General features: G+C 40.0%; 1 protein-coding gene across 1 annotated transcript in view; it reads left to right on the top strand.

Annotated features, from left to right (window-relative positions):
* Positions 1-22,817, top strand: part of DPP6 (dipeptidyl peptidase like 6) — a 438,719-nt gene that overhangs the window by 313,186 nt on the left and 102,716 nt on the right. Inside the window, exon 7 of the mRNA XM_013943645.2 lies at positions 11,769-11,850. Coding sequence (XP_013799099.1) covers positions 11,769-11,850 — 82 coding nt within the window. The remainder of the gene's footprint in view (positions 1-11,768; positions 11,851-22,817) is intronic.

Here is a 22,817-nt window from a genome sequence, read left to right as displayed (position 1 = left end):
AAGCATTTTTTACAGTTCTGTGTTGTGGTGGCATTACCCAAAATAAAAGACAGCATAAAACATGCAGTTCCTTAAACCTCCTGTTGTTCATCCATTTCTGGATGAGCTGTTCCCTCTGAGCAGAGCTAAGTGGAGAGGTTCACTGCTGACCCCCCAAGTAAGTCCTCACCGCAGTGCAAGCACATCCAGTTGGGGCATATCGGCATGAGCCCCCGAATATGCTTATAGGCATCAGAGGGAAATTTAGTCCTTATTCCTCTCCTGAATAATTTTGTATATGGGGAGGAGGAAATTGTACACAATAGCTTCTATGCAGGATTTGCATTTCTTCCCAAATTTATATGGCATAATCAGAGGAATTTGGCAGGTCAATCAAAGGAGCAATCAGAGGGTTGAGTTCTGCTCTTCCTACCTATGCTGCAGAGCACTATAAAATATTCCACGCATCCCCCATGCTGAACTCCCGTTAACATCAAGTGAAGTCCCATGCGTGTAGCAAGGGCAAAATACACGTTGGAGATCCACAGCAAGAGGAAGAATTTCTTGGTTCACTGTGAGTAAATTTTCAAAGTGATGTCTGTAGATTGCTCTGCAGAGCTCTCACTAATGTTCCTATCTCCTTCTCTTATATGAGCTATTCATAAGAAAGAGGTTACAGTCAATTAAAAAAAGCTTTATCAGACATTATGTATACAAAGCTAGCTGTTAAAAAAGCACAGAATCCCTCTCCGCAGCCTTATGTACTGTATAAAGTGTTAAAAGACAACAAAGTTTTCCTTGCACATGCTCTCCTTTCCACATTTACAGTAAAAGGTAGACACATTTCGTATTTAATATTGCAGTTTAAAAAAAATGTAGGAAACTAGTTCTACTGCAGATACCTTCCTGTTTGACCAAGCCTGTTCTGTTTTGTTTTGTTCCGGCTCATTTTACTTGCTCCTCCTCTGTAGCAGTCAAACATCCTTACAAATCAAGGAATTGTCTGTGCCTCAGTTTTCTCATCTGCAAAACAAGGAGAAAAATATTGCTTACCACGCAGAGGTGATAAGTGATAATTGCCGTGGAGAGTGCTGCAAGTCAGTCTTTAACGTTAATAAACTAGTAACAGAGCCCACATTTTATTTTAGGAGGAAAAAGTACCATTTTAAATAAAATGTGTTTTCAGCTAATTAAATCTTACTTATAAGACCTGAATGTTTTCCCCCAACAACGATATATAGAGGCTGAAATAAGTCCTTATAAAAAGGTATGTAAAAGCAAATGGTAAAATGAAATTTGTTAAACAAGTAAAAAACAAATGCATCCTGCAGTTCGTGAAAAATCTGGTATTGTGACTCTGGTCTTATCTCCCTTCCCTCTTTCCTAGTAATCATTCCAACAATTTTCTTGTCTTTTTGAGGTAGTTAATATTGTGAATTCAGGCACCTCTGCTGCACAACCTCATGCATCTTATGCCAGACTATAAATAACATCCTTGTGATCTGATATGCTTATTCTGTTGTATTTTCAGAATAGAAGACTGGCCCTTGGAATAGGTAAACTTGATAGCTTGATTGTGGAGCCTGATCTTAAATCCTCTGAAGTGGGTAGGGATCTTGCAGGTGATTTCACTGGACTTTGGATCAAGCCCTGATGGAGTTGTTGGGCACTGGTTAGATCCTGTGCATGTTTATTGCTTGCAGATGCATTTTGCACCTCTTTAATAAGAAAGCACCAGCATTTTATTAAACAAGGTGCTTGTTTGGGTATCACTTGCTTTCAAGTGACGGCACGTTGAAAAAAACTCAGCTTTGGAAGGCAGCTTCATGCAGGACCTTGTCTATGCCGGGAGGAGTAAGGAAGGAATAGGAAAATCCACTTCCAGGAGGAAATCCATTTCAGCAATTCAACACCATAGCGTTTCCCCAGAGGATTCTCCATTCATTCGCCTGTATTGGTCACTGCAGCAGAGCGTTTTTTTGTTTATGTGAAATGCTCCATTCCTGTGTGGGCAAAGCAATTCTTACCACACGCTTCTCATTTCCAGAGTCAGTTGTGATGTGGGTGGACACCTTAGAAACCATGTATAACGATAATAATAAAGAATTGTCCCCTGATGGGTGGATTTGATATTAAGAATTAGAATAATGACTGCTGAGTGTGGGGGAAAAAAAAAACCCTTGGTAATTAATAGTTAGATGCAGATGTTAGCAGTTTAGCAGAGCCCAGCAATCGACTTTCTGATTTCACAAAAGAAAAGGTCTATAGCTTATGGCTCATCAGTAAACTGAAGTGTATTTTTAAAAAAGGAAGGAACAAAAAAAAGATTTGAGGCAAATCCCTCCATAGTATTTGTTGGAGGCAGTATCCCCTGCAAACGGAGGCTGGATCCCTGTTAAATTCTGTTCTTGAATAAAATGTGCACTGTTACTGAATGCACACACCAGGCCTTGCTGGTGAGAAAAGCAGCCCAGATTTGGGAATGTTCTTGTGTCCTACAGTGCTAATGAACCTTTTCCATTTTCCTCCAGGCTTTATTCAGCCTCCAAATCACAGAAAACGCCACAGAGTACACAAACATGCCAACACTGACCATCACCAAAACGCAGCGTGTTGGTCGGAATTTTCTTCTTTATTCACACTCAGTGAGTTATATAGATTTTTGACAGAAAAGGGAGCTAAGGGTAGATGAAAGAGGATGTATAAAACTATAGTGCTATCATATAGCACAGTATAGGCAACTAACCACAGATTTTGAAGCCCATACAATCACTCTGCTTCCATGTATCACCCTTCCAGAAACAAAAGAAAATGATGAAAGTTGTTCTGTAGGTGGTACTTTTCAAAGTGGTTTTTTTTTTTCCTTTCCTTTCTATCCTAATGTTCAACATTCCGGAGGATTTCTCACTAAAATAGGAATGAACAACATGCGTTTCCCCAGGGCGTCATTTTTGCTCTGCCTGCTCTCGGGCTGTTGAGACACCCTGCAGTCTCGATTAACATTTGTTGCTACACTGGGATGCTAAAGTTGTTCAGCCTGCTTAGTCTCTCGGGCGTTATTGTTTCATTACACAGCGCGAGAAACGGGCGCTGCATGTTGCAAAACACAACCTCGGCTTTGGTGGGCCCCGAAAAGAAGTCGGATTTAAGGCTCCTCTAAACCTGAAGGACTGTGGGTATCTCCTTGATGTCGTGGGATTTATTTGGGACTGGGGTCACACAGTCTCTGAGGACCATCTGGTGACCCGTGCCAAAGCACTCGGGTGGCTCACCACCTGGTCCTGCACTCCTTTTCTTCCTTGCTGCATGGTTCTGTGAGCTCTGCACTTTTAGGGACTGAAGCTGCTAAGCAAATTTAACGAGCTCATTATCTATTTTTATCCCAAAATGGGTATTCTGCTTCATTTGGGAGCTCAGAGCATATGTGCAAGGGAGTGGGGAGATTCAGGAAATGCAAGAAAAGACCTTTGGGTGGAGAAAGAATGCTACAACCGGGGGACTGCTTACACTTTCTGTTCATCTGCGAAAACCTCCAGGTCCCAGGCTGTGCTCAGGAATGGCAATGCCGGTGCTGGGTCCGTGCTCAGCACTGGCCGAGGCTGGGATGCACATGGGCACCGTGCCCACGCAGCCGGTTTGGCTGCAGTGCCGGCAAGGTCAAGGTCCTGGCGACCATGTCCAAAGGGAACACAGCAAAACCAAGGACAGCAGCAGATGCTGGAGCCTGGGGCAGGACTTCAAATGTTCAAAGAGGCTGTGGCTTTTTTTAAAAGCTCTTTTTTATGTTTGTTTATCAGTCACAGCTAAATTAGAGAGCTTAAATTAGAGAGGCAGCTAGGGTTTACAAGGCAGTTAGGGCTTTCCTTGCTAAAGTAACCCTTAAGGGAGTCTCTTTATGGAAAAAATGACATAACCTCAGGCTGATTACCCAGACTGTGTTCATACCAGCCCTGATTTCTCTTCACCTCTTGCCATTAACCTTCTGTTTGTGGAATGACTCACTACAAATTTGGAGAAGATGAAACAGAAATAGGAAAGGTTGCTTTCCTGTGTCCCGCATGTGAGAACAAGCTACAGGAAAGAAAGGACCTTCCATATACAGAGTTGTGAAGACAAAATTTACACCCCATTTCAAATGTGAGCCTTTCTTCTTACATATGTCCTTGAGCTTTACGCATTTCTGGCAGAATTGAAGAGCTATAGCAGCATTTTGCTCCTCTAAATAAGTAGAGCATTTTACAACCCATTTTTAAACTGTATCTAAAATCAGATTAATTGCAGTATAGCTATTAGTTGGCAAGATATGGCAATAATGGCACTTCTAAATTATGCCTTGTTCCTTTTATCTGATGAAAGCATGGTGTATGCGGGGACAGGGTAATTAAAGAGAGGTGTGTTTCAATATTCTTGAGAATGTACACACAACTCTGCAAGATCTCCTTACGCTGTTGACATGAGATGAAATAAGATTTGTTCAAAGAGTCTTCCAAAAAGATACAGAGAATACTGAGTCATTCTACTTTTATCTGAAACCCGGTAACAGAAACTGTTAGATTAGTTCAGAGCACAAGCCCAAGTATCAATCTCTTGCCCCAATTAAGGGTGTGACTGAGCATCCAGTGAAGTCATATTGTAACGAGGCACTTTTACTGGCTCCAGAGATCACAGCTGCATCTCATTTTAAGTACTAATAATCTCGTATTGCTCTCTGCAGGCATCATGTCCTGGTGCTGTATTTTTATTAGAGTTTGTAAGCCAGACAAGGTCAGCTCAATGGAAAACTCTAAGGTTTCATCACAAACATCCTTTCTTGGTGACTGGCAGAATAACTCTGAAGAACAACGTAATAGAGGGAAAGGCGCATATGCTCCAGAGCAGTGATCAGAAAGGGTCAAGCTATTCTCCTAATTGTTATCCCTGTAAGAAATATTTAACTGTTGCAAGTAAATTCAGCAGTAATTTATTTCTTAAAAGGAAAAAGCCATTTTTTTTCTTTAAGATTGTGGTTCTGCTGATGATTGTCTCTATAGGCATGTCTAACACCAGGGCTTGTTGTTGAGATCTTCCCCATTCATTCTTAAACATCTCAGGATTTGTTAGGTTATTTCTGTTCAGCCTGTATTTTTCCTCCGCATACTGTAGATAGCTGATCTTTCCACAGCTGCTGTTATGGCACAGCAGCTGCAGTAATTCTATCTAGCCTTCTTGCTAGCATTCAAATATTTTGATGTTTTTGGGGTTTTTTTGTGCGTGTGTGTGCCAAACCTCTGTTGCGGATAACAGGACTTGAAATCCTGACAAATTGAGTGACTTACTTCATGCCTTGAGTAGTAGCTCTGAGATCAGAGCTGGCTGAAAAATCTCTTTAGAGTAAGATAAAATTACATGAGTATGAAAAAATTACTTTTAAGTGGTTCTGTTTATCACCTGAATGCTATCACCTCTCATTGTCTTTTTAGGGGAGTAGGTATGACTCCAGGAACAAAAGTTTTCTTTAAAAAAAAATGCAGCAAAAATCCCCTCTGTCATCTATGATTTAGAGGGGTCATGTGAGAAGCATGATAATGTCATCATTTAAAAAATGATGCTGCCAGTATCTAAGGACCATTTCCACCGTTTGCTTACTCAGGGAAACCAAGAGACTGTGATCAACGGCTTGCTGTCCTCCAACGTGGATTACTGTGACTCCCAGCTCTGTACCAGTCTCTGCTGGAGTTCTAAATCACTTTTGTAGATCTTCACTAGAAAGACAAGCTTGTGCCATCATTTTACATAATTCCCAAAGGAAGTTTGCACTTTCTTTTCTGACAGGTGATTGATTTTAACATGCTATTAGTATTTTGTAAGATTTTGCAGGTCTAGTATCAAATGTTACATTGATAGATGCTTTACAAATACAGACAGACTATAATCAAATAGACCCCTGAGCTCATATTGTTGGCTGAATCTGACTGGATTGTCAAATCAGGGGTAAACGTGTTTTAGATTCCTTTGCTTTTTGTCCTTTATGCTTTAAATCCATGGAATTAATTCATCTCTGGACAAAATGTGGGGTGAGCTCCGTTGTTTTTAAGAATATCTGACAGATTTGTTGTGTACCTGTAGCTGAGATTAATAACTTCAAATTGCTTCATTACCTACCTCTACTTTTAGTCATTGAGAAGTGCTAAAAGGAAAATATGTGCATGTGTGAAAGTATGCATTAAATATTTAATAGAGAATGAACCTGAACAGAAGAGCCTTCCTAATCTATTTAAGCTCTTATATTAGAATTCTGGGAGGGATACTTTTAGTTGCATCTTCTGACAATCTAATTTCTTGATTATCTGTTCTGGCAAGTCTTTGATTCCCATCAGTACTGTATGTTGTTCTATCTCGCTATGAGTCTCTGTGGGGCTGTGTATCTCCTGGGAAGCAATTTTCTTAATGGCACCTGTCTCTTTTCCTCCTTTGTGAATACTGAAGTAAACAAGTTATTTAATCGTTTAAGGGTGCCTTTTCCTTCCTCCAGAAATGGTATTCCTGCTTCTTGGATATGTTACCCTCTTTCTCCAAGTCATTATCTATGGTTCTTTGTTCACTTACAAACATATATTTTTTACTTCCTTTTATCTCTTTTAATAAATTATCTCCAGTTCGCTTTTTGTATTATCGTATGTCAAAAACTCTTAAATATCATAATGTTTCCAGTTCTTTATATGCCTTCCAAAAGAAATTCTATCCAAACACTATAATTCTGTATTTGAAATTAAAACAAAAAGTTATTAAAACAGACCCAAGCACTAATAGAAAAGCAGCCCATACCATTTTCCAGACTTTAACTGCTTTTTTTCAGTTTCAAGCTTTTCTCCATCTGGCATTGTAAAATATTTTTCTTGGTATTCTTGAAGTAAAAAGAGCCCCTCCCTCAATTACAGTGGAAAATTTCTATGTTTTTTTAAGATGCTTCGAAAGTACTTAATATAGAACACGTTGTCATGTTTGCGCTAAGTGGGAGATTGTGTCATGAAGACTCTAAGGGAAATTGGTATTCTTTAAAATAGGAAAAAATATCAGGAGAGAGAAAACACAGATGTAGAAATTTCAACAAAAAGAAATACAATCCCTTTAAAACTAGTTCCTTATTACTCATGATACTTTATTAAGGTCAAAAATAGGCAACCCGGTATGACTGATTAGCTTGGCTTTTTCTACATAGAAGTTCTGATCCAAATTACAAGTGAAAATGATATGGTAGATGCTACAGTAATTACATTCTGGAATTTTGCTTATTCAGAAATTTTGAGGGGAGACTTTTTGACATGAAACTTCATCTAAATGAGTAAATTTTTCAGTTTACTAGTTCGATAATGTTTCATGAACTGGAAATGGAAGGGTGAAAGACAAAAGTATTCCCTGCTGAATGTTACAACCAATTCTGTTTGCTGGAATTATTACCTTGTTTAGAACAATTTAACAGCCTTTGCTCCAGACAATATCATCTTAACATGGAAGAGTTTATAGAGCACCTGCTCCGTCTTACGTCTGGCCTAAAACAACACTACTATCCCCTTCTTGCCCAGTCTTTAAAATCAATCATTTTAAAAGAGGAAAGAAAGAACAGAAAACCTTTAATAAGGCCTTATCTTGACATTTCTTTGGCTGGAGATGAAGGTGAAGGTCTTTTAGTGTAGTATAAAGATGCGGTGGACCTAGTTCTTCACGCAAACTAAATTATAGAAGATATACAGACTACCTTCAAAATAACCCATTTCCAAGCCAACATCCTGCACAAATGAGCTCACAAGGGGAAGGTTCAGATCAAAGTAAGACCTAATTATGAGGATCTGTGAGGAGCACTGGCTCTTTGGAGAGGCCGAGATGGCCTATAAAATTGATTGATCCAAGAAAAAATATTTAAGAATTTTAAGCAGGATGTTTTGGAGGAAGAAGCAAGGGTGTAGCTTTGAGGGGCTGTAGTTTTTCAGAGGTTACATGGTTCCCAGGCAGAGCTGGCTAGTCAGGCTGGCATCAGATGCCACATATGCAGCACTTCAAAAATGGGGGAGTGCTCCTGGGATTTCAGTGTGTGTTTGGTCTGACCCCTCTGAGGTATTTTTATCGCAGAGAACTAAAGATCCAGAGGAGTATGAGAGAGTCTTAAGAGTGTGTGATAGTGATCCACAAACTGAGACAAATATTTGGAGAGTAACTAAAAGCTTTCCTGGGGAAAGAACAATAGAGGACTGGCCAGAACTGCCTAGAGCATCTGTGTGGGCAATTCCACCTCCTCCTGCCCACTCTCTCCTTGGTGTGATATAGTGGGCTTGTGACGGGGTCTGCTCTGGGCTGGGAGGGTCGATAGGAAAAACAGAGATTTCTCAGAGTCAGGGGAAGCCACAAGAGGGACAAATGGGCTCTGGGTACTCCCTATGGTCCTCAAAGCCTGAGCACCGTGGAGGAATTTGGCCTGAGCAGGCTCAGCTCTTCTGAACTTGGAGTCTGCACTGCCGTGGAGACCTCTTTCTGGATTTCCTCTTCACCCTTCCTGGCACTGGCAAGAAGTGTGCAAACGAAATGAAAGGAGACTGAATTATTGCCTACTTCCACGGTAGCCTGAATAAGTGCGTAGGAATCCGTTCCTCCACGGTAGGGTGTACAAATAGGTGAACTCTATTTTCATACCACCTTAAGGGCTGCTGACAGCTCTTTCTTTCCTGGACACAGCTAATACAGACCCTCTGACAGTTTCTCTGAAGTCCACTAGACAGCTGTGCCGTTTCAGGCTTGGCATGGAAGGATGTTGTCAGTCCGCTTGTGTGTGACACTAGAGTTCACCGCAGGTGGGAGAATGAGAAGTGGTACTCTCAGAAGGAGGATTCTCTTCAGCCCATAGAAAGAAATGAGAAACAAGTCAAAATCTACCAGGAGGAAAATGTTTAGGGCTACCTGTCTGTGAGGGGAGAGATGGGGGGAGGGCTAGGAACCTAGACTGCTTTTATACTCAGTGGTGGAAAAGAATAACTCAGAGCATGAGGATGGATGCCTAGCTACTACCTAAGTAAGAGGGTCAACATCATGATCTGGAACTGTCTGCTCTTTTTCGCTGAATCTGAAGGTAGTTTGCAATAACAAGTTTTAAATCAGATGCCTCCAGACAATATGTAATTCCATCAGTCAGCTTTTGTATCTTCATGTTTATCAAAAGATTTTGATGCAAACAAACAGGATTTTGCTACAACAGAATTTTCCCAGCCATTCTGAACAATTTAAGAACTAATTTTCTAGATGCAATTAAAATTTTCCTCAGAGAGATATCAGGGAAAGCGAAGATGACTTTGCTTTTTTGTCTGCAACAGGACTCTTTTCTGTTAGACTGAATGGAGGGCTCTTCCTTCGGACTTGTGTTTCACCTTATCAGCTACCAAAGCTGCTTTATGCAGCATTTCTCATTGCATTAGAATTTTCCTCTTCTGAAAGATGATGCAGTGAGCAGAACTGACAGGACTTGTCTGGGCTCTGCTCTGTATTATTGGATGTAATTGGTATGTCTGTCCCTTAGCTCCACCTGTGTCATCTGAAGCATTACAGGTTTGAATTCTTGCAATTTGTCTAATCTGTTTAGTTGGGAATGATATTTTCCCTTCTATTTGTAATATTTTGCACCTCTTCTTACCATGGGTAGTAGAAGAACAACTAAATAATTCATCTGACAAATAGTGAAGTACTTTTTTTTTCTCATAAGAGTTTGTTTTGTTTTGTTTTGTTTTACTTGATTTACTGGCTTTCTCTTTCTCCTGCACTGAGAGGTTACTCTCTGTTGAGGTAATCAAGAGAGGCTAAAATCAAACAGACTGAGTCTTTACAGGAATAGCTGACTTGAAGCTTAAGTAGATAATGCATACTGTAGCATAATGCATAAGCTTGAAAAGATCCAGAAAAAGTTATAGGGCTATTCTTATTGTGGAAATGGAATTTTGGAATACTGTGGAATAGTGTTAACAGGAGTTCAGTATGACAGTTGCCTGGTCTATCTATATATTACAAAAATGATTTTAGGTTGGCAATAAAGAACACCTTATTGTTAAACAGCATGAGAAGAAAAAGACATAATTATATTTAAGCAACAGCAGTTTTAGGTGACATTTTTTGTGTGTAGGCATAAGCTATCTCAGTGCCCTGGGATGTGTTCAAACTTGAAGAATTGATGCTTCAGCAAACCGCACTTGTCCCTCCAGATTTCTAATGGATCTCTTCTGCATTGAACCTGCAATTGAAAGCACTTTATTGCTTAATCAGTCCCACGGAGCACTTCCCAGTGGCCTCACAGACATAATGGGTTATTATTAATAACCATGGATATGTACTTTCTAGCAGGAGTGCAGAAGTTGCGATTCCAAGCACAGGTGCGATGGAAGGGGGAATACTGTAAGCATTAGTATTGCCACCGTATCAGACCTCAGCTGGAGGTCTGCCCTTCCTTGCTTAGGGTCTGCCCTGGTTCTCACTGACCTTTGGACAAGAACTCATGGGAAAAGCTATTTTCTTCGCCTTTGAAAGAATGGACAAAATCTGCTTCTAAACAATCATCTTGCTGCTGTCCTTGCATTTGCTATAACAAGCCTGATGCAGTGGGAATGACCAGTGAAGGGAGGAGATCTTGCCCGAGGGAGCAGAGGCACCGCATAACTGTGGTACAGCACCAGTCACAACACATACAGTGAACAGAATTCAGTTAGTGTCTAACTACTGCACTCACTTTTGTTCTATTTTGAATATATATTCAGAAAACATTGCCTTTAATGACTAATAAACACTACACAAGTAGAGGCCATTTGCTTAAAGACTAGGCAGAGTTACGTTCTTTTCTTTTCTCTATCTTTGGATGATATTGGCCTCAAATACTTTGTTATTCCTATCTGTAGACCAATGATGATATATCCTTCCTTTCTGAAGGAGTTTGAGATCTGCTAATGAGGCATACTATATAAGGGTGTTATTAGTGTTCTTGTTTGTCGAATATTACTATACACAGAGTTGTAGCAATGTGACTTCAGAATATGTAAAGTAATTATTTGTGCTGAGTATAAATACCATCAAGGAAATGGAAGAATTTGTTGTCTGTGATGTGATAAAATGACATTATGCTGCCCTGACATTTACAAAAAGAAGCCCTTTTTCTATATTGCATTTGCTATGTTGCAGTGATGTTCTGCAAGAAAATTAAGGTAATGAATGAAAGCACAAGAAAAGTATTTCAATTTTATTTTCTTAAAGATTGAGATATCCAGTATTAATAGGAGCTTTTTTTTTCTTTTTGGAAACCAGGCTGCAAATCAGTTGTTATACAGATGTTAAACTGTCCTGCTGTCGTATTCAAAGGAAAATTATTAGGCCGAAAAGCCATGGGGTGAAGAAGATGAAATCATAGTTTTCTTGAGGCAGTATGTTTCAAAAATATAATTACTGTTTATCCTTTGTGAATTTAAAAGTGTTGATAAACAAAATTACTTTGTTTGCCATCCCTTGACTAATTCTTAAGGCTTAGGCAAGTCAGCGGTAGAATTGACCTGTTTAACTTTGCATTAATAAGAAACAGAATTTGTCAACTAAATGCTTGATCTTACCAACACTTGCTACTATATCGTGCTTGCTGTATGATAAAAAGTCTACCAAAATCCGGCACTAAATGTTAGATGATACCAGCTGAAAGACACTTTAGGGGGCATGGTGGATTTCTAAAGGAGGGATTGCATCAGCTTAAATCAGGACATTCCTGAAGTTGAAATCTTGTGTTTCTCTTTTTGCAGGGATCCCCAGAATTTGTATCCCCCTGAGGTCAGCAATGCAAAGCTTCAGTATGCTGGTTGGGGTCCAAAAGGGCAACAGCTGGTAAGAGAAAGCACAAGTGTTAAAATGAATTTCTAGAACATGCTGCTGTTATTCTGAAGTAAAGAAAGAATAGTCCTTCTTTAACTAGTTTCTTGAAACCTGAGTGGCAGCTTTATGACTTGGAAACTCTATCCAAAATACTGAAATATTTAGGCAATGTGAACCCTGTGGTGGCAAATTCTTTGAGGATGGGGATTACAACCTTTGCTTGTCTCTGTTGGCGCATACCTGCTCATGGCCCAACCTGGGACCTGCAAAGCCTGCAGTGCCTGCCCGTTAACCAGGATTTTGTGTGCACACACCTACAGTCATGCATAATACTGAAACAGCTGTTTATACTGTGTCCATCAGTATGGAAATTGAGCGATGAATGTAGCTTATTTTGGCATTATAGAAATGTAAATATTATACAGTAATAGTAATTAAAACTAACCTACATATATATCCGTGCTAGGTTTGCTCTTATCTCATACTATGTGCATCAAGTCCCTTCAGGTGGCTTTATGTTTCAGAAAGAAAGGAAATTTTTAGCTGCAGCATCTATATGGAGGTTGTTTTATCATGTCATTTATTTATAACATTGCCAAATATATGAATTTACTGCAAAATAATTGTGTCTAAAAGTGTAGAAAAAGAACACTTTATGAATAGCTGTTTGAGATCATGCACCTGCTTCTCCCAAAGTTGGACGTACAACAAACTTATAATAGAGAGTATGAGTTAGTATATTATTGGTTCGCAAAGGGGTCTTCAGACTTCCAACTTTGAAACAAGAGTTTGTTTGTTTGTTTTATTTATTAGCAGACCCATGTGGAGAATGCAGCTGTCTAGAACTGATTTGTCCTGAATTTGCCCTGTAGTTGTTGGCAAAGTGCACAGAAGTAGATGTGTCTTACAGGGAGTTTTTGGAGCATGCTTTAAAAAAAAAAAAAAAAGTCAGGGAGTCGTGTTTCATGTAGCCTTTCATGCTGCAACAATCCTGAAATCTCCAGTGTTTTTTCTCTTGGCCACTGCCATCTTAGATTTGTACATTTTTAGAGCAAGGATTTCCTGGCCAGATTCCCTGGCTTCATTTCCTGGTGCAAAACCAATATTAAATTTTTGCACATGCCAAATAATCTCTTTCTGTTGGAACAAGAAGAGAAAAAAGGGCAACTTCTTTTGTGGAGTTTTTATACGAAAAATTGAGCTTTAAAAGTGTCCAAGAAAATCTTGTACGTTTCTCCTGTCCCTTTCCAAGCAACACTCTCTTGGGGATTTTTGGTCTGTGCCATTAACTAGAGAGCTGTCAAAGACGGTGATTCAAGAAACTACAATAGCAGACATTATTGTTGCCAGTCTGCAAATCAGGTTGGAGGACAGGTAAGAGATACAGGGACAGGGAGGTCTCTCCTCTGCTCCTTTGGAAAAATTGGATTTGAGCCCTTTATCAGTCTTAAACCTGACAGGAGTGGTGATGCAGTGGCCTTTGCCTTTTTGCAAAATGACTTTAAGAAGCTCATTTTTTCTCACTGCACATACATGTCCTGCTTGCAACTTTTATGTGTACCATTTCAAATTCCTTAGTCTGCCACCCCACTGCTGAGCAGTTTGTACTGACTCACGAAAGATTGGGGTCTGATGCTGACCAAACTCTTTCCAACACGTTCATTTGTGAAGAGCACTGTCTTCTCTTCCTTGGGTTTCTGGTCAGTTGATAGTGTCCAATCAATTGCTAACACATAATGTTCAACAACTAGAGACTGCCTTTGGGATACGGCAGAAGAAAGCAAAAATAGAAAGGCATATTTTTTATTTATTGCTATCCAGCTTTTCATATCTTAAGTCCAACAAACTGAGCTTTACAATGTATAGCGAAAGCTATGGTCTGCTAATTGAAAGATAATACCCAGTTGTGTTAATGATTTTCTACATATCAAAAGTATGTCTTCCTTTCTTCAGCACATTTTTGCTGTGAACTTATCTGCCTTCAGTACCTTGACTCAAAGCATGTTATTGATAATCCATTCACATTAATTTTACCAGTCTGAATGGATGTGATTAATTTTCCTCTCAGAAAGAAGAGTTAACGTTTTTCATAATAAAAAGCAGACCACCAATCTACTTCTTCTGTTGCCTTCTCTACCAATGGCTCATAACCCTACACAGAAAGAAAAAATATTCATATCAAAATTGAAAAATTATATTTACAATAATTATATATACAAATCAGGAGAAGAAAAGCCTTCTGTTTTTACTCCCAGCTTGATTCTTTAATCCTGAAATAATAGATACCACTCTCCACTGATTTTTATTAAAAATGCAGTGAGAACTTTAATTCCATAAGGCATCGAGTTTGGTACATATCCCTTCTGTGGGCCACCTGGCAGATTTCAAGTAACTTTAAATATTCTCATTGCTGTTGAATTCCATATGAATCTGGTGAATATCTTGCAACAGTGGGTCTGTTCTGTGGGGACAACACTGAGTGCAAAGGCAGAGAAAAATAAAGGTCTTCTTAAACTTGATGGTGTGAATGTGCATTTGCTGAACGTAGACTGTAGGTTGTGTTGCAGGAGAGGAGGAGAAAAAAGGTCGGGTGGGACTGAGAGGAGTAACTGGCTAGGAACTACAGGTAGTTCTAGGTGCTACGGAGCCAAAGGAGCTCTGAGGTGATAACGCATCAAAGTAGACATTGGAGTGTTTTAGAGTGGCCCTACCACTGCACTAAATTACACGAGTGTGTGCCAACTCCTGTGCTGCAAAGGGAACTCTAGGGAAGCCTTTCCTTCCAGCGCACAATCTGAGATCCCACTTCATGCTGCATTTCCCAAAAAAGCTGGGGGAGAAAGGTGATGGGTTCACCTTGAACATACCCCAGTTCTCAGGAAAGAAAAAACCTTCTCCTTGAAATCTCCTGATTTGTTCCACTGCAGCAACACAGAGAGCAGGAGAGTAGAGGATTTGGCCCCACAGATTTTTATTTCCTTTGTACGTTTTTCTTCTTCCTTCCTAGGAGAACTGTTGGTCACTATGTCTGACCTCTTTCTCTCTTGCATGTCTAACCACTCAAAAAAGAAAAGTCTGAAACAGAAACGGTCTGAGTGATCTGCATTTTTGGTGATTAAGAATAAACAGTGAAACTTTCCCAGGAGCAGTTTTCCTTTTATCTTGTTTTCTTTTGTCTTTACTCATTAAATTATATGCCAATTTTTAGATTATGAACTCCTCAGAGCATTGTTCTTGACTTCTTACTTTCCTGCAGAGTGCCGTACATGCCAACAGAGCTGTATAAATAATAGCAGATATTGGAATTGAGAAAATCTACGTCAGAAGATCAGAATACAAAAAAAAACCAAAACCTTATGACACCTCAAAACAATGCTTCAGCCATTCTCAGATTTTAGCTAAAGTCATGACAAACTAAAAGTCTTACAAAGCTGGTGTATGATTCGGACTTTTATCCGTATGAACTTCAGAGTCAATAGAAAGAGAGCCATTAAGTTCAGTACAAGAGGGAACATGTTTCCTAAATGTGGCTATCATTAGAGGGCCCATTCCTCTCCGTTGTCCTATGACAGGAGCCGTCATTTATGCCTTTGTAGAATGAGGGAAAACCATCGTTAAATCAGAACAGCAGTGTGATTTATTCACTTTTTGTGTGTGTAAATGACTGTCTGGATATATGAGGATGTTTGTGGCATGATAGGACTGCAACAGAGCGTTAGATTGTATCTTTGCCCTGTTCTGTGTGTGCTTGCCTTGGAAAATTCTTAATTCCTTAGATTTCTCCTCTTTTTCTGATCTTGGCATCTGTGGCCCATCAGCTACCCACTTCCTCCTTCTGGAGTTTCAATTCCACCACAGAAACTTCTGTTAATCTTTCTTCTTGGACTATTCTACTGTTTCTGTGCTTCACAGCTTTACCTTTTTTAGAGCAAAGTTCTACCTGCGTGCAGCGGGCTCACAGAAATTTTCCATGCTGAATTTCCCCCAATATTGTCTGCACAAAGGCTAATATCACCCCAAATTCAGTGTTCAGAAAACATCTTCGACTGACAAGCTTGGATCCCCCTATTTATTCCAAAGATAAGTACACTGTGAACAGCAAAGACGCAGGTTTCCTTTCCTGATTTTCCTGGCAGCATGACTCAACTCAGGGAGGTCTCGAGGAGGGAGACTGTCTGTCACATATCTGTAGCTGAAGTGCTCAGAAAAAACCCAAACACCTGAAATGTTTGGGATACTTTTTATCTAAGTTTCCCCAAAATGAATACATCCAGGTTTGCAATACTTACTTTAAGGACAAACCGTGTATGTACATTGCACTATTGTCATAAGTAAGGCACAAACAACAGAGCTACTCTAATTATGTGCATTGAGTATTTAGCTGCGTTGACAAGATTAAAGCACTGTTCCCAGGAGCTGTTAAACTTCAATGGCAAAGGCAGAAGCATTTCTGCCGTGCTGCTATTTTCCTTTTTTTTTTCTTTTTAATCAGAATCTGTAACACTCTTGACAAATACTAATGATAAGAGTGACACATCAGATACCAGAGGAAGCAATTTTGCAGAACTCTATAGGCAACAGTTATAATTCAAAAAAATCTCTCTCACAGATCATATTATTTATTCCTCAGTAAAGAGAAACATGTTACTGTGGTTCTCCTGGCCAGTCAGTCTTTTACTGTTCCCACTACTTATTGAAATCACCCAAAACATGCAGGAAAAGGATTATAGTCGTACTTAGCTGCCAAAAGCTTTTTATGCACTGGCATTTGTCACAAACCCACAGAATGGTCAAAATGCGTTCCTCCTGTGTTCCTAAAGAATAAACCTTTTCAAGTGTTAACATTTGGGGCAGCAACTACCTTTTATTTTTTATGGATTATGCAGCAATCAAGTGTATAATTGGTTCTAAAGTAATAGAAGTTATGTTTCACAGCAGGTGTAGAAGTTTCATTAAGAAATCTCAATTTCAATAAAATGCAAATGCCAGGAAAAAGGAGGAGCAAGTGTATCAGCTCTAACATGTTAGGGCTTTGCAGGTGCCCTCAAACAATGAATGTTAATGCTGGTAAACAGCTTGTTATTATAGATATTACTGTCTAAAAAGTGTGATGCACTTTAGAGAAATGTTGGAATTCATTCGCATATAAAAATGTGGGTGATAGATCCTGCTGCACAGGGTGAGAACCTATCCATTTAATTTGTTTTTATCAAATTACTTCAACACTGTAGCCTGTTGCCTTGCTAACTGGGATATCTAGATGTGAAAAGCTGGTTAAATGATGGCACCTGGAACTAAACTGGAGTGACTCCTCTAATTGGCGGGGTTTTGCTTGCCTCACTCATGCCTTTCATGCCAGCTTAGTCCCAGGCAGAAGGGCTGAACAGATACCAAGTGAGGAGGACCGTTTTCACAGGAGGCACTGACTCATCTCTTGTTGTTTCTAATCCAGCAGGGCCTTTGATCTGCTGCGTGTATAATTGCTATAGGTCTATTTGTTTCCAGCGTCATTTCATAGATTTGGCATCATTAATTTTTGAGCTGCCGTTCTCTCACTTTTTCTTTTGCAATGACATCAGAATCAATATTTAGCTGCAGCCTGCTGTATGTTATTTTTCTGCTTTGGTTATCTTGCTAGTTAAAAGGAAGAAAAGGTTCCCCCCCACCCCCCTCCTGACAATATGTGCCCTTAAACACAGAGGGGAACATTCAGAGTTAGCTGACAGCTTTTTGCAGGTTCTTCCATTCTGGGAAAAGTGTGAGTTTCAGAATAATAATGCATATTCTCCTCCCCATCCCCTTTCCTAGTGTCTGAATAAGAGGGTCTAGGAAGCCCCCAGTGAGATATATTACACGCAAGCTGAATACCTGGACAAGTTACTTTTGTCTCAGCCCCTTGTTACCCCTCATCCCCACCGTTATCTCATTCAGAGAAGTCTCTGCTGCTTGGTTACAGTGGCAGTGGTGCCCTATTTTTTTTTTATTTTTGCTCATGCTTTTCATTTCTTTTGGCATTAGTGGGTATATACGTTCAGTCCTTTCTCTCCAAAGGGAAGCTTTGGCAGCATCGGTGTTGTCACCTTTGCTGAAAACGGTTTTGTCCTTTTCCCTTTCAGAATTCTTGGTGTTGCAGTTTCATTGCTAACAAAAGAGTAAGACAAGTACAATAAGAAAAGATGCTACAATAAATGTCACTGAAAGAAAATATATTTAATTGTTGTAAATAAGCTGTTGCTATTTGTGTGTATGTGAAAGCTTTTTCCAAAGAAAAAAATGAAACTGATGTGCCATAGAAGTTTTCCCAATGAGTCCAAAAATAGCTAGTACCCTTATGTTCAAATGTAAGAGACATAGAATGATGTAGTGTTTAGGGCATCACGCCTAGAGGTCAGACAGTCTGATTCAGTATTATGCCACAGACTTCCTGTGTGACTTCATACAAGTCACTTAATGGCTTTTTGGGATTAGTAACAGCATGAAGGTGGCCATATATACCTTGCAGTGGACTTACAAAACTAATATATTAAATATTGTGGACATTAGCACCCTGCATTAAGGAAATGGAGTATGTACCTACAAGAGATACATAGTGTTGATAGATTTGCTCAGTGAGAACATTTTCCCTTTTTGTCACAAAGCAATTCACTATGTTGTTACACTGTAGTGCAAGTGCTGAATTATCATTCATTATATGCTACTGCATTTCATTATATATTACTGCAGTAGCACAAAAGCAGAAAACTCCTGACAGTACAGCGTCCTACTGTAGAGTTCCACTGCAAAAAGGAGAGAGCAAAAAAAAAGAAAAACTCTTATGGAAATTGAAAATATTGAAATTGCTTTAATGTCAATTGTGGTTTATGTATACTAAACATGTATCTCTTTGTTATGGGCATTTTTCATTTCAAAGACCTCTAACCACTAGAAAAGATGCAAATTAGTTCCTTAGGTCTGTGCATAAGTATTTCTGACATCTTATAAAGCCACGGCTGATAGATGCTGTCCATTAAATACGTGCTTATGAAGTTACAATTGTTGTTCTTGGAAAGCTGCTATTTTGCGGCATAAAAACTGTTTCCTTTTGCTTCAAAAAGCAACGATTCTATTCCAGCAGCTAAATAGCATATAGTAGTTGACCTAATAGGTGTTGATGATTGCTATTCGTAAACATCATATTAAAGAGGAAAGACTCACTGAATAGCTCACTGTCCAAGGACAGGTGATGTGTAACTGGAAGAACCCCGAATCCCAGTTGCCGGTTCTTTATGCTGGTAACTAATCCGTGCTCTCTCTTTAGCCAGACATTCTATAACACAATAAAATATTTAAAATGAAAAACTGTATCATTTCACATTAAATAATCTAATTTATAGTGATGCCCTACATAACCATCAGTGATATTAGGTTACAGAATACAAGATAATCCATCAAGCAGAACTTAAAAGCAGAGTCAGAGTTCCATACTAAATGGTACATTTACTGATACATACTTTAATGTAACAAGGCAGTTATAAATTAAAATAACCCCATTAGAATCCAGGGCAAGGAATTCCAAGCAGGCATGGTTCTTTCTGTTGATGTGAAATAAACCCTCTTTTTTCTCTGAAGAATATAAAATATGACAGCATATTTTTCTTAAAACGTATATATTTTTAAATATCCAGAATCATGATAATTGCTTATTCAGCTGGACCCTGGAAGATTATAGGTGTGAATAGCCTGCTCACAGACTATAAATGGAAATACACTGCACTTCTAATTGTACAATGTCAAAAATCTAAAGAAACTTGCAGAAGCCTGAGAAGAATATGAATATATTTAAGGCTGGGAGCATCAAGACAAAAATCTCTTTCATGCTCAATTTAAGAGAAGAAGGGAAAAAAAATGGGGATTGTACTGGGATTATAGAACTCTGTCATCACTCCTATAGCCCATTATATGTTACTTTATCTGGTTTATCAGTTTTTGCCAGTTTTGGATTGTCTCTAAAGACCTTAAAAACTACAAGCTCTCATAAACTTTCCTGCTTTCCAAAGGGAACCTTAACTTCTCCTGGGCAAAAGGTCCCCATGCTCTTAGTACAACTGAATGCTGTGGGCACACACTAACATGTGATTTAGTAAGAATGGTAGCCTTAGAAAAAAATTAACTGTTCCTAGGACGGAACTGCAATAAACAGGCTTTATGCCTCTATTAAGCATGTTCTATATTACTTTGCAGGTAATATGGTTACAAATACTTTTTGTAAGTCATGTTACTTAAAAAATCCATATAGTCACTATTATAGAATCTCAGAATGGTTCAGGTTGAAAGGGGCCTTTAGAGATCATCTAGTCCAACCCCCCCTGCTCGAGCAGGGTCACCAAAGCAGGTTGCCCAAGACGGCATCCTGTTGGGTTATCTCCAAGGATGGATACTCCACAGCCTCTCTGGACAGTCTGTTTCAGTGTTCAACCACTCTCACAGTGGAAAAAGTGTTTTCTTATGTTCAGACAGAATTTCCTGTGTTTCAGTTTGTGTCACTATATATATATATATACATTTTTTAAGCTGCTGTCCTTTCACCTTTCTTGTTGCCCTTCATGTTCCTCACCAGATTCCACTCCATATTGGTTTTACCTTTCCTAGATGTAACTATATGCTTGGACAGTGTCTCTGCATTTCTCCTGGGTCACCTGTCCCTGCTTCCACCTTTTTTACCCTTCCTTTTTATATGAGAGTTCTGTCAGGATCTACTTGTTCATCCATGTAGGCCTTCTGCTGCCTTTGCTTCATTTCCTGCACATTGGGATGGACTCTTGGACCTTTTTTTTATCTCTGGGACCTTACCACATTGGATTCTTCCAAGCAGGTAACCGAACAGGCCACCATCAGCTCTCCTGAAGTCCAGAGCTGTGATCCTGTTTTTTGCCTTGTTCCATTCTTGCAGTATCCTGAACTCCACCATCTCATGGCTGCTGCAGCCAAGGCTGCCCTTGATCTTTACATCCCTTCAAAGTATCAGTTATTCCGTTCTTTTTAAGTATGAGGTCCAGCAGAACACCTCCTCTTGTCAGCTCCTCAATCATCTGTGTTAGGAAGTTGCGATCAATAGACTTCAGAAACCTCCTCTATTGCTTGTGCCCTGCTCTATTGTCCTTCCAGCAGATAGTGAGGTGGCTGAAGTCCCCCATGAGGACAAGGGCCTGCAAATGTGAGGCTTCTTGCAGTTGTCTGAAGGCGACCTCATCTACTTCTTCCTGATCAGGTGGTCTGTGGCAGAAACCCACAACAAGGCCCCCATGTTGATCTGCCCGCTAATCCTGACCAACAAGCTCTCAGCTGGCTCGTCATTCAAGCTCCACGAATTCCTGATTCCCTTTCACATAAAGGGCAATTCCCCCTCCTCGCCTTCCTAGCCTGTCCTTCCTAAAGAGCTGGTATCCATCCATTGCAGCACTCCAGTTGTGTGAGCTATCTCACCACATCTCTATCAATGAAACTGTAGTCCTGCAACTGCACAAAGACCTCTAATCTCTCCTGTTTATTCCCTATACTGTGTGCATTACTGTACAGGCACTTCAGAGATGCACTCAGTCATGCTGATTTCCCAGAAAAATTATGAGCTTTCTCCATTGCTCTCAGTGTTCTTGGCTCTTCCTTATTTTTGTATATCTGTTGAAGTTGGCCCCCCTTCAGTCCTGTTCTGTTGTCTTTAAGGTCTCTCTTGTCCACATCACCCTGTACCCTTTTCTTGCCGTCTGGTCCACCCACTTGACTAGGGGTCATCATCTCCCTTCCCCTTTAGGCTGGAGAGGTAAGATCTACTAAGATTACTCAACAAGCAAAGGAGGAACTCTGATATCAGGGGTCCTACCATGAAAAAGTTTAAAGCTCTCCTCAGCAGGTTGGACAGAGCTACCAGCCCTTCATCTGCAACTGGGACACTGAACCTGTTCTGTAGTTGCAGATCTGCCAGCAGAGCCTTCCTTGCAGTGCCAAAAGTCACTAGCTTCCAGTTTTCACCATCACCTGTGTCCCAGCCTGATTAGCACAGATTCTGCCTGCCCCTCCTTTGGTACAGTTGGTGGTTCAGGCTCCACTTGCACCTACAGGGTCTCTGAAAAGATCTGATCAACCTCCTCATCACCTTCAATGCTGTGCAGTCTACTCTCCTGCAGGCGAGGAGACCATCTCCCCCAGTCCCAGCAAGAGGCCCCAGCCATTCCTGCAGCCCCAGAACTGGAGAGCTGTTTCCACCCCCCTCAGGAGCTTGGCCTGCATAGAGGTCTCTGATGTGCCGAGGCGGTTGTTCCAGTCAGTGCTGGGGAAGGTGCTAGAGCTTTCTGGAAGCCCCAGTTGCCTGTAGCTATCCTTACCCAGCAGCAGCAGGCAACCTGACATTTCTCAAAGACTTCGCAGGAGTCCTCCAATGATCCAAGAAGAAGCTCCCAGAAGATCCAGAAGCAGATCCTGGAAACTGCTGCACAAACTGCTGCATCTGTTGGATGCCTCTGGGACAGTTGGGGCCAGTAGACACTACCCTTATAAACAGAAAATATTTTTTTCATTTGAAGACATGAAGGGGTGTTTTTCCATTCCTTCTGACTTCTTAGTTGATATTCCTTCCTTTCTTAGTCAGTATTCCTCCTCTTGTTGGTCCTGTGCAGTTGAAAACAAAATTAAGTTCTTAATATTTATTTTACAATGGCTATTAGAACTTTCCAAGATACTTGGCTAAAATCAAGAGATTTACACAATTTACAAACAGTGACTCTTCTGCACTCTCTTTGCTAGATGTATAAACAAAACTACCGAATATGGTAGTTTCATTTGTCTTTTATAGTAATTCTGACTGTTTTTCTTTGCAGCATCAATTACATCTCCTTTCACTGGATTGATCTCCATGCAGTTAATCTCTTGCACTACTGATATTAGATACGTACAAGCTTTCAATCTCGGATGAGGAGTCATGTATACTGTTTTTGATGCGTTAATGT

The sequence above is a fragment of the Apteryx mantelli genome, chromosome 2, assembly GCF_036417845.1.
Source record: "Apteryx mantelli isolate bAptMan1 chromosome 2, bAptMan1.hap1, whole genome shotgun sequence".
Classification (NCBI taxonomy): Eukaryota; Metazoa; Chordata; class Aves; order Apterygiformes; family Apterygidae; genus Apteryx; species Apteryx mantelli.
Note: the sequence above shows the minus strand (reverse complement) of the source record. Positions and strands in the feature narration are given on the sequence as shown.